The 13,623-nt window shown below is 35.2% G+C and overlaps 1 protein-coding gene across 1 annotated transcript in view; it reads right to left on the reverse strand.

The window, feature by feature from the left end:
- wls (Wnt ligand secretion mediator) overlaps positions 1 to 13,623 on the reverse strand; it is a 98,469-nt gene that overhangs the window by 23,291 nt on the left and 61,555 nt on the right. The window contains exons 8-10 of the mRNA XM_081762685.1: positions 8,464 to 8,625; positions 6,810 to 7,037; positions 1,813 to 1,963 (exon numbers count right to left, since the gene is read on the reverse strand). Of these exons, the coding sequence (XP_081618811.1) occupies positions 1,813 to 1,963; positions 6,810 to 7,037; positions 8,464 to 8,625 (541 nt within the window). The remainder of the gene's footprint in view (positions 1 to 1,812; positions 1,964 to 6,809; positions 7,038 to 8,463; positions 8,626 to 13,623) is intronic.

Here is a 13,623-nt window from a genome sequence, read left to right on the forward strand (position 1 = left end):
ATTGATTAAAAAAAGCCAAGGGGTAGCATAAAGGGGAGACTTTTTTCGATTATTTTTTCTCAATATCTCGCACCGTTTGCAAGATTTGAGCCTACTTCCGGTTGGAGTTTCTAATTCATGTATGACCAGTGTTCTCTTTCTTCTTGCATGCAGTATGTAATAAGCAAATACGTTACATACACAATTAATCATAATGTCAGTTATATATGGTGTTCATTTGGCAAAACACTGCAAAAATAAAGACTGGAGAAATGGTTATCCTTCCTTTTCCATTATTATTTGGCCATGAAACAAACGCCTGAGACATATACAACTCCTATATACAACAATGTGGTGTTGGAATGTATAATGCGTAGGATGTGATGTTTTTTTTTTTTTTTTTAATTTCAACACTTCCAATATACGAATATAATAAAGAAATAGTGACCATGTTTTTTAAATATTCAATTAGAAGTGGACTATCTACATGAAATTTGCAATCGATCAGTGAAAACGTCATCTTTCTAGAGCCTGTAGTTTCCGAAATCTCACTGTCGAAAGGATTGACCAAAAACATATAAACGTCCGCAACATATAGTTTAAAAGAACTCGGAAGATGGCAGCACAATTCGCGTGTTGATTTTAGAGAAGGCTTATTAAAATACAAAGGCTTTGAACAATGATTTTAAAACAAACTTTATGAAAATGATGTATTTAAGTAATTTATTTAAAGTACACATACTAAAAATGTTATGTTTGTCTCCGTTAAACGTGAAATCACACATAACCGTAAATGAAAGATTTAAAGCCAAAGTTATAGGTTGGAGCTCAGTCGTTTTAATTGCTATTGTAGCATTTTTTTTAATAGATAGATTATTCAATCAAGATAATTCCTATATTTGAAAATATGTAAAACATGCTCATATTCACTTACTCTACTTAATCTATGTCTAATCCATGACTTTAGACATATACTACATGGCTTAGATATGGATTTCAATTATATATCCACGTCGTTAAGTGGGTGTTCATCTACAAAATTTCTTCTTAAAATCTTTTAAATGTGTGAGCCGATTTGGTACCATTTTTGTAGCTTGAGAATTAAGTTCTCTTTCAGCTTCAAAAGTACAACTCCAAGTTGTCTTCATCTCAAAACAAAAAAAAAAAAAATGTTACATAGTATGTGGATATCCACTTTTTCCGGCAAATGTATACTTGCCACGTTCAAATAGCCTCCAACCGGCTTTCTTTGTACTTAAGCACAAAATTTTACCCTAAGCGCATTCATATATAACACTTCAAACAAGCCATAAACGACACGAATGTGGTGTCGACAGGGCGCGTTGTTGCCATCGCTGAACTTATGTTAAAAATTGATACAATTAGCTAATATATATCAATAATAATACCAATAACATAGAACAAACACTAAAGTAATCCAACATAATAAATATGTAGCTATAAAAGACTGAACAACGTGTTGATTCAGTTGGTGCATAGCTTTCTGCACAAGAGGTAAAAAAAAAAAGCTTCTTTTCCAGCAGCCAACTGGAAGACCACTCTCAGCTGGAGGAACTTGCTGAAATATCCCTCTCATGTAATAAAGAAACATGTGGGTTACTTCAATAGTGTTCCGCTAACTTTGAAGCCGCCTGGAGATGATTTGGCCGCGACGAATTTACACACTGGCGTATATAACGCAAATGCAAATAAATTCATGATTTTGAGGAGATCGTCCACAACTTTTCCTTTTTAGTTAACTTCTTGAACTTTACGACGTAAGGACTAACTCGTTTTTGTGAGACTTTGTGTCTACAAAAATGAAGTGCTAACCTGACTCTGACGGCCACTGCTTATGAGATGGAGCATACAGCACGATAAGAGCAAAGATATATATGTTCCACATCCCGTAAACGCCAGTAAAAAATGCAGACGTATACTCCAGCTGTATATCTTCGTCCCACTTCCATCGACCTTCGGATACCTAAGAAAAGAAAGAAATGAGAACCGTTTTGGCATGAAAAAACTTTATTTACTTATTTATTTTATTATTATTATTATTATTTGTACTGACAAGACCATTTGTATTACATTTTGTTATTTAATTTTCCACTTGCATCATATTTCTGATTTTGTGTAGCACAATGCGATGCGATACCACTTTTTAATAGTCACTGATGCGAAACACTAATCTGAGGAAGTCTCTATTGGCTAAATTAAAATTCAGATTTACTGTCACTTCAGTACTGACTAACTTTATTGGTACTGAACACTTGCTGAATATTTTTATTACATTTATATTGAAATTTACTCAGATTCACAACTGAAGACGAATATTTATTATTAGTAGTATTATTTTCTCTTACATAAATTCAAATAAGACTACTATTGACAAACAAACTTTCGAGTACAGTTGTAAGGCAATAAGCAGTCTGAGAATGTTTGTGTATTGCTTCTCGAAAATCATTTGATCTCTATACTTACGTATTTAACAAAATTCCAGACAGATCCTACGAGATCAATTTACACTGTAATTTTGAACAATTAATATCAGGTTGTCTAAGAAGTACTGAGTTCTTTGGGGTCAAAATTGAATCGGCCATTGCAGAAAGGAAACCCAAGGCGACACTTTGGGCGAAATTGAGTTATTGGTGAATTCGCGGTCTACAAGGGTATATTCATCATTCTGAACAAGAAGAGTTATGTGCAGTTAAAGAAAAATAAATTAAATTTTAAAAAAAAAGTTAAAAATTGCCAAAGTTAGTGTCCAATCCACAGCTTTCAGGGTTTATCAGGTGAATAGCAATACTCCTGATGTCGTATAAGTCCAAATTCATCCTCCATTGGCATGCGGGGAGGGGTTATGGTGGGCGCAAAGGAAGTGGCATGTAAAATAATGTAAAAAGACCGATATTAGTATCCAATTCAAAGTTTTTGGTGTTGATGACACTTTTGATATCGTGCATGTCCATTTTCAACCCGATCGACAACGGAAATAAGGAATGCGAATGGGAAGGGGTGACATAAAATATAGAAAACTATCGATATTAGTGTCCAATTCTAGTTTTTGGCGTTGCCGAAATTAACAATTAACACTTCTGATGCTGTCTAAGTCCAAATTCATCCAATATAGTTGCGAGGGGCGGAGGTGGGAAGGATGCAACAATATGAATTTTTATTATCGCACAATCATTGAAATGCGTATCCTAAAGGAGAAGAGATGGCTTCAAATATTTTCCATACACCTATTTTCCCTGTATGAGGAATGGACATTTCAGGCAGTGTTAACTGAATTCAAGTATATATAGTTCCTTTATCGTTGAATACAGAAAGGGCACATGTGCAATATTTTATTTTGTTTTATTTTATTTATTTATTTATTTATTTTTTTAAAGTGAAGGTACGAACGACTTTTACTGAGAATGTAAATACGTACGTGGAACTACCCGTCCAAACCATGATAGCTATTATTTGAATAAACTCTGCAGTAATAAAATGAACAGTTTATTACAGTTTCTCGAAAACCTAATTTTGTAACATGTGCCTGTTCTGCAATGACGGATTCATTTATTGTGATTTGAAAATGGCATTATGAAACCACATAAGCACCATTTTGTTCGAAGATCTGCCATTTTTCCTGCAACATCATGATTCCGTCGCTACAGAACTTCTGTGATTTCTGGCAAAAAAGAGTTGTGACATGTGATTTTTACAGGTCTCTTCTCAAACTAAAGTTCTGCAGAGACCTAAATAAGTGAGAGTGTGATGGTTCCAGGTTCGGGCTACACTGAAACTTCTTAGTCAAATACCTCCAATTTCTGTCGAGTCGTTAAAAATGTATGCGATCTGGCGTTATCAGCATGGTATATGACCCATTTCTGTTGACCAGTTTCGGACGTTTTTTTTTAATTGCTAGATGGACTCCAACAAATTGTCGACAGCACAAGTCTATCATTCTGCCCGGAGGAAGCAGCTCGTGATGTACGATGCCCTCCCAACCACACCAAACGGACAACATAACCTTCCTGAGCGTTAGTGTGGACTTTGCCACAAATTGTGGAGTCTCCTTGCTTCAACCACATTTTTTTTTTACACACTGTTGTTGTAGGTTATCCAGTTATTGTTATTCATAATAAACCACTTCAGAAATGGATCGAGTATATGTTTTTGAGTTAGATCATATGGCACTCAAACGTCGAGCTTCTTTTTGTAGCCAGCTTTCTCCAAATGGTTTATCATTATTTGTGAATGGGTGTTTAGGTCATTGGCAATGTCATGATTGGTTTTATGCCGATCTTTCTAGGCTTTTGCCTGAATATCACCCACTTTTGTTGTGCTTGGTCACCCACTACGAGGAACATCTAGGACATCAAATCTCCAGAACGAAAGTGATTCAACCACCTTTTAGCTATCGCCTTTGATACTTTATCTCGCCCATACACAGTAAATATTTCTTCAAAGGCCTGCGATGCATTTTCCGGAAAGTTCAGTCATATTCACGGAGCAATCATGCTGTACGTCTGATTACAAGAGCTCTACCACTTTTTGCGCATCTAGTAGCTTCAAATGTCAGCTGTCAAATGACGTTACGCTTGATCCACTGCGACTCATACCTTGAAATTTGGGACACTAACACCATCTCGTGTGCAAAAGGCTCACCTTTTAGACTATTTGACAGCAACAACAATAGAAATGTTAGGGGTGGAAGGGAGTGGAAGAGAGTTAGTATATTTTATGGTTCTTCAAGGCACTTAAGTGTAGGAACTGATACACCAGTGACTTTTGTAGCATTGATGTTTAAAAAAAAAGCTGAGACAAGATAACTGGCCACCGGATTCGAACTGTGGCTGTCACTTAGGCAGCAATAACGCTAACTGTTATAAGTGCTAAGATTCTTTTGACAGTCTATCACAAATTATTTCTACTCTCTAGTAACTACAAAATGACTGATTTTGTAATTGTTAAGTAACTACTGAAATCTATAATCACATTCTTTGTAACGTTCACGATATTAGTAAAAATTGTTTTCTTTTATACTTTTACCCAAGGTTGGAACCAGTTCTCTTAATTTATCCATCGTTGAAACAAATAATCCCAGTCAGAATGAAAAATATGGAATCCACTACATTATTATATACTATCTCAGAAACTCGTTATTATACTTTATTAGCTACGCTTTACTTTTTGATTATTCAGAAACTCAATGTGAACACTGGAAATCTTGTCTGAACGTAAGCAGGACAGTAACACAGAGTTAGGGAAAGATCAAGGGAGTGGTATTTCAAGTCATGACTTAAAAAGTATCATGGATAAATGAATTCAAGTAATTGGAGTATATACACACAGTGTGTAATTATCTTGTGAATTACATAGTACTGATCTTTTATGTTATTTCACCCATATTATTTTCGTTAGAAGTATATATCCTACATAAATAATTTTCCTAAACATTGGTCCTATATTCTACAATAATAAATTTCGCCCACAAATCTGATAATCTTGACAAATATTTTCACCTACACTACTCCTCCTACTACCATACTTATGAACATCTGTTATAAGTTAAATATACTAGTTGTTTCTCCCCAAGCTTTCGGTTCGTTGTACTCTATAAGTTATAATCTTACTTAAGAGCTCTATATTATTATATTTCACTTTTTTTGCTTTCTTTGTCCACCAACCAACATGCGGTTTTACAAATATTAATACTAAAATCCAATGTTCATTATCATCTTTACCCATTTTCAATCAATTAAATTTAAACAATACAGTTTAAGTTACAATTAAATCATCTTAATATATTATTGCAGAAATACACAAATACTAATGCTGAAATCTAAATAGGGTTGCAGTCCTTGTCCTAGTTTGAAATAACTGAACTGAAACAATGCAGTTTCTAAGTTGCAATTTACTCATAACAATAGTTTTGCATCTGCAAATTGTCTGCACGCTAGCGACATCTATTGACATCAGAACGAATCAGCCGTCAAAAATATTTTTACAAGTCAATCCCTTCATTCCTCCATCATCTCCCTCTTGTCTAAAAGTGCTAAAAACTTAAGTTAGGCCACGATCCACTTATGTAACAAAAATCATCAAAATCTGATCAATGGTCTCAGAGGTGTTACCCATCAAACATTGTTACATTCACTTTTATTTATATAGAAGATATATATTTCACAAGTGACAACGGTCTATGTTGGTCATGTTGGCTGCACAATTCTAGTTCCAGAGTAATGAGATCAATCCCATGTCTCCCAAAAATGCATGATGACCTTGAAATGGAGATTACGGGTCAAAAGCTTCACATATTTTACTGCAACAAACCAGCTCAACTTTTTAAAATACTATTTCTATAGCTAACGTAAGTAAAGACAAGAACTGAAATATACTGATATCAGTTTCATAATTATTTTTAGTCGTTTACTTTACACCACATCGTAGTAGTTTTTAACCAAACTTGAACCCGAGACGAGGAATCAGAAAATGCATCAAAACTATTCCAGTAACCCATACATTGCAGCTAATAACCGAAACAAATACGAAAAAGCAAATTAGAACACATAAATAAATAAAATCTGAACTGAATCAAATTGGATTTGGTTATTTCATTTTTCTTTAAAGTAATGCTTGTTACAGTATAAATAACGAATAACAATTATTACAGTCATTCTTATCTGACAGAAGATCTCATTCCACAAATCCATATACGTAATGTTCAGTGTGTGGTATATTTTCGTTCAAATGTAATATGCATAGGTAATATCTAGGAAAAATTTGCCTATGAATTAAATTCAATACTGTTATAGTCAAAAAATATATTAGCCTACCTGTCCCAGAATAAATCCGATTACTGTCATTGCTGCACACACCAACGTAGCCAGCATCAAAAATTTGAATCTGTAAATGACTCCTTCATAGTGTTGGCGCCTCATACTCGACATACTGGGTAAAGCAGCTCTCTTTGTGCTGATGTTGCAGAAAACCTTCCAGATCATATACGAAAGAAAGAAAAAATACAAACCAGCAGATATGCCGGCCAAAATGATGAATGATAACTGTATAAAGCTAAGGAAAAAACATCGAAATTAGTTTGGATTTAAATATTTAGTTGTAATCACAAGTCTCAGGATTGCGAACATTAGCAGAAAAAGTAACTAAGTATGAGCAAGAAACCACATTTCATTTAGTTGTAAACAAACATTTTTAGACACAACGTTTTATTAAAAAGCTTACTCTATCTCCATTTAATCAACTGTTTAGTTTGAAAGAATAATGTTCGTTATCTACGTAGCACACTGATAAATATCACAAGTGTATATTGTTAACTTTACTCTCTTGTTTCAACAGATGGGTTAAACTTCAATCATTATAAATATCAGTTTTTCCTTACTTACTACTACATGCGCACGCTGTTGGCAACAGCTAATCTGAAATCCATAAATCTAGGAATCATTTTAATTAAATCCCAATTCTCTCTTGTCCTTTTTTCTGTACTGATATCAAGACAATCACTAATACTAAAGCACGGACTGTAGTGAGATTCTTAGTTCGATAAAACACAGTATAAAACGTGATAATTTTGTTCACTCCCTTCCGATCTGATTCATTTCTTGAACCTTCATTCAGCCTGTCAAGCAACTGTCCTTCATTTCTACCTCCAATGTCTACACTTATGTGTGATCCATCTAAAAAATCAAACACTCCGTAATCTGTAAGGATTTCCTTTCCTTCCGAGGAAGATGAATAATAACTTGAGATGGGACTGACATTCGACAATCTCGTGACCGAAAATATGGATACTTGGATGCAAGAAGCATACTAGGAAATAAGTTGATTGCACTGTCCGCTACCCAGATTAAGTTTTCTAAGGTATTCCTTGCATACTTCTTACATCGCTGTTTGATCGCCCAAAATCCCGCCGAGAGTCACTGATGACAAAGTCAAAATCAAAGTTCGTGAGCTACACACTGCACATAATTATGCCTTTCTCTTGAACCAATGTTACAACGTTCACACCCCGTGCCTGACGGAAACTGATCCATTTCCTTATTTTAGGTTGTTTAATTACATTTTAGTAATGAATTCAGCTTTGCATACAACAACCAAAATGACTGTCCGCCCAATGTTTATAATACTTTGGCAAAGATTTATAATTTACATTGCATTATTTATTTATTAATTTATTTACTGATTTTCTAAGTATCACTGCATAGAAATAAAAGATCTGCTGATCAATACAACACAACAGAATCTACATTACTCATCGATTGAAATTTTGTATTAATATTTGAAGACAAATAGGATACAGTATACAACTTTTTTTGTGTGGTACATAGACTTGGTGTGATTTATATTTAAAATATATATATAAAATGATATTTTATTGGCATTCAGATATGCAAACAATTATAGAACTATTATAATTTATAATACCCTAGTGCACTAGCAGACACTACGAATTATTTCTTTCTTTAAGGATACTGCAATATTTGTTCCTATGTCCGTGACCCATATGGAGTAGAACGGGTTTCTCAGCTGTATACCACGTTCACACATGTCAAAGATAAAGAGAGATAAGCATCCGATAGCAACAGCACTCAAATGTTTCCAGTAAGCTTTCAGAGTATTACGTTCCAGGTCATCCTGAAAAATACAAAGGAACAACCTATTAGACATAGGGAATGTCCAAATAATTGAAAACACCTACAAAGTGAAAGGTATAAAAAGCTTATGTACGCTGACGAAGCAACTGGGTACAGACGTCTTGTTAAGACTGATCCAACTGTAGTGCATGTTGTGTGGTTTATATGACTAATCAAAAGATTAAATGGAGTTTGAACTGTTAATAACTGTCATTGCTCGAATGGGATGTGCTAGTATTGAGAGAACAGTGATATCAACATCATATACAGGACCGATAATATCACGGTGCACAGTGACTAGATGGATCAGAAGAAGAAAAAAAAAAAAAAAAAAAAAAAACAAAAAGAAGTAAACCAGCACGAAACTCCTCGGTCGTGAAATCGGAAAAACGTAAGTGATTTAGTACGATTGAGTATGTGAACAGGAGAGCCAACTAGCTAACAACTGACGTTACATCGAACAGCTTATCATTATTCGCCAATTACAGTATGGATGTGTTACTTACCCGATGTCCTCATACTGCCAACCGGAATTATGAAATATCTGCAGTTTGCCGAAGACTATTGACACTGGATAGTCAGTCAGTGCAAAAGGGTCGTATTATCCAACATATATATTTTAACAATCTTGTTCAGGTCCGAGGCTATACGATATGTGGATCCAGTTTAATGTGGGATCTGAACTACATGAGCTTCCATCTTGAATCAGGTCTTCCGTACAAAAGGTAGGAACAAAAATAACCAAAGAGAACTCAAGATAGAAATGGTCATGTACCGGAGTACAAGCTGATAATAGAAATGAAATAATGGGGACTGATATTGAGTGCATCCCCTGAGTAATATAGCTGGGCGTGTGGATGCAGTTCACATTTAAAATATGGTGGCACGTACACTGCTAATGCAACTAGCATTTCCAAAGGGAAGGGGAACCTACTCACTTCACAGTGGTTTCAAGAGCACGATAAAGCGCTCACATTACTGCAGTGTGGCTACTCATGTTCCCCTCACTTCAACCTCACTGAGATGATGTGGAACGAATGACTCTAGCATGAACTCCTCACTAGCCAAGCTACGTGAATAGAAGATCTGAATGGTACAGCAGTCATCAAGGGATTTATTGCACCATACGCACGACGGATGAAAGCAGTGTTGTATCCTAAGGAGAGGCAATAAGCAAGTACGCCCTGAACATCTAGTTTATTCACTTCATGTGTCCTCGGAATATATGTTAAGAATCCACAGTATCTGAAAGAACTGATGGATTACTATGATCTTTTTGCTACAAGGAAAAACCTTAAAAATCATAGTCTTAGTATTGCTCATTCTAGCTTTAGAACTACCTATAACTTCAGCAAATCCGATCAAAGCAAACGTTTATTGTTAGTAACGTGTATTGCGGTTTCGTAGTATATAGTTCGCTACATCAAACACTATCTGATTAAGGCAATAATGTATTGCCGAAACTGCAACACAGATAAATAATAAGTGTTTGTTTTTATCAATTTCATTTTTAAGTGATGTCTGGTGTACTCACACTAATATGAAAGAATGCTGTGTCGATCAACACAACTACCTTAATTACAAAAAGTAAACATAATTACCCGATAGATACTATATTGTAATGATTTTATAGGTAGAGGCAAAATAACGGCCCAAGCGAGTCTTTTCCCCTTCACCAATTTATTATAAAATTTCCTCAATACAGTGTCTTTGATTTACAAAGAATAGTGGATTTCTTCTTATTATAGACCAGATGAAGGAGATTGGTGTTTTGCACGGTGCCCTTTCTCTCAAGCCAGTCTCCAAGGCACCTGCAATGTTTTGGTGAATCTTGAAGGAAGACCCCCTCAGCCCTAGGCAGCTTCGTGAGGTTTGGGTTGTAGTGAGGATCCCTAGTCCAATGCGACCTCGGAGCAGGTGTTGATTACTTGATCAGTGGTCAGACTGATACCAGGTCCTCCTCAAGCTGCGCTTTTATAGAAAGCCTCTTGATGATTCGTTCCTCCTCGGTCGTCTTGGTTTCGTGTCTTCCGTGTTGACTTCTCGTCTGCTACATTGTTTGTACTCAATAACACGTGTTGTGTTGACATATGCTTCTATTATGATGTAGGGATCCTTACAATACTTACGGAACAAAATAATTATACAGGTTGAAATGCTTGATGCCTCACTATCGACCCTTAGAGAAATTGTTGTATCTTAGTTTAGATAGTGAAACTTTCCCCATTAATCTACATATCTACCTTAGTAGTAGCAAAATATACATATCAGAGCCAAAATTATAACCGCAAAAATCTCAAGAATTAGGAATGCAGGGACGCAAGTCTCATCTAATTTTTAAGGTGCAATCCTGACATTAGGAATCGCCAGAGCAGGTAGATGAAGGAAAAATGAGCAACACAATTTAAATGATAATCATGGACTTCCTATGAATGGATCACAAATAACCTATGCTCAGAAATATAAAAGCACTCAAACGCTACACTAATTCGCTTTTATTAGAATACAAAGTAGTTAAAAAATAGAGTTGTTAACTTAAAAAGTCTGCATAAAATGACTGGCATTTAACACAGTGCTTATATGGCCATGTACTACGACATTACACTGTTTTCAAGAAGCTGAGTTCAATAAAATTAATGGTAAATTGGTACGGATCTATGTGTAATGTAGTTTTTAGTTAGCTAAAACCAAAATCTAAAGCCTGATTTTCCTGTGTGTCAGAGGGGGTGGGATGGGGCAGTCCAGTTCATGGAAAACATCTGTTGCGAAATCTGATTGATATGCTCGAAGTTATCTCCGCTATGACGACTGATATTCCAGTATAACATACGTATCTTCTCAACAACCAATTTGTATTCTTGTAAACCAATATGGGTTTCTCAGGTGCACTAAGCATACAGTTTTCGCAGATTTTATTCCAACTCAATGAATTTTTCTGTAACCCTTGCAAATTACTCCCTGTATATACTCGTGGAATTAGAAACGAGTAATAAAAAATCAGCTTTCATATTAACTAAACATTTTAACGGATCAACCTGGCATGCGCACATGTTACTGAATAAAGGAGAGAAATTTCGAAGTAAATGACCGGTTCACATTGGACGCTTGTGACAAAGACTCATTTTTGTTACTTTCGAGATTTATTAAATAGGGAATATTATTAATAAACCTTCCGACTTACTTGTTTTGGAGTATATATGGTAGATGCTTACAATGCGATTTAAAGAAAGATTTTCTTGTCGAAAGAAACTTATTTGTAATAGAAATGGAAGGCACCACCTGAACATGTAATATGAAACATGAAATAAATCAAGGGAAACTGCTTGCTACTAATTTACAAAAATGTATCACGTTAATGAAATTTATAGAAGTTAGCAATTAGGAAGCAGACTCATATGACGGAGTTTTCCTTATAGTTTTCCCAAGAGCTTCCAATAAAGTTTTTTCTTTTTTTATTTCTTCGATTATACAAGGTACCAACATACGAGATAATGGGATGACACCAATTTACATAGTATAGTCGTTATTACATCGAACCACAAGTTTAGGAACCACTTGTACAGAGTTTCTCAAAACACGTGTATCCGTTCTCGTAAATTCGACTATACATGTAAAGCTCATGAGAAGTTCTGAGTTGCTTTTCTACACTTTCTACCTTGAAGAAATGGACAGCGCCAAGCAAATACGCTTTGTACAGAAAGCGTAAATAGGCACTTAGGAAAAAAGAGAAGAGAAAGGTGTAGATATAACAGGTGTAATGTGAAAGATTGGAGAATGTGCGAGCAGCGAGATACGAAAATGCTGGATGAAGAAGTTGTAAACACACGGTGGGCGAAGAAATCTATAATAATAAAATAAATTCTAAGCTACTACCATTACTATTATCATTTGTAACAAGAAGATGTGTTTTTGTCCTGCTCCGTCCCTGTGAACAAAGGAAGAGGGAAGACTTTCGCTGGAGTTTCAAAAAAACATGCGATATCTGTAATCGTGGACGAGTGTTTTGAAAACTGATGTAGACACGGCCCTGGAAACAATTTACAATCCAGTAGAGTTTATTTCAATCGTTAAATAATAAAACAATACGTATAAAAGTTAACTGTTAAATTTTAAAGTTAAATATTAACCCACTTCAAAAAAAAGCACTTAAAGGGAAGCAAACAATAATAATAAAGCGCTTAAAATCAGAAAAATAATTCATTACTATTATCTGTTAAGAAAAAGAAAAATGTCTGGCTTGGCACATACAGGATGGTAAACTATTTGAACAAACTTCGGGAGCTGATTCCCGAAGCCAAAACCACCAAAAACGTCCGGTGGAACTTTGCCTGTAAGGGATAGTTTCGGCAATATAAGGCGCCGAAAGCGTGGGAAAATGAAACAATGTATCCTAGATAGTGCGGTTTAAAACATGAAACTCGAAGTCATACCTGCTCGATTGAAAAAGGTATGTTTCAAACCTCCGCAAACCTCCGCTCGATTGAAAAATGTATGTGTGTGAGGGATTCCTCAAAGGAACAGAGATTACTTGCCAGATTATAGGGAATCCATTGCACACATCTCGCGGGGGTTTGAAACACATTTTTTATTCGAGCAGGTATAACTTCGACTGTCATGTTTTAAACCGCACTCTCTACGTTGCGTTGTTTTTGAATTACAGCTTTCTGAAGTTCATTTTCCCACGCTTTCGGCACCTTATATCGCCGAAACTATCCTCACAGACCAAAGTTTCACAGGACGTCTTTGCTGCTTTCGATGTCGGGAATCAGTTCCCGAAGTTTGTTCAAATAGTTTATCATCATCCTGTACATATATATATATATATATATATATATATATATAATTACGGATAACAGTAATGGCTTATTTTCTGGTTTTCAATGCCTTATTATCTTCTGCTTTTTAGCGCATTTGTTGAATTCAATTAATATTTTTTGAAGTTTTTTATTTTGTGCTTTATAATGTATTTTTGAAGTCGACTATTTTTAAGTTTATTTAG

The sequence above is a fragment of the Thermobia domestica genome, chromosome 6 (genome assembly GCF_964235325.1).
Source record: "Thermobia domestica chromosome 6, izTheDome1.hap1.1, whole genome shotgun sequence".
In the NCBI taxonomy this organism is placed as follows: domain Eukaryota; kingdom Metazoa; phylum Arthropoda; class Insecta; order Zygentoma; family Lepismatidae; genus Thermobia; species Thermobia domestica.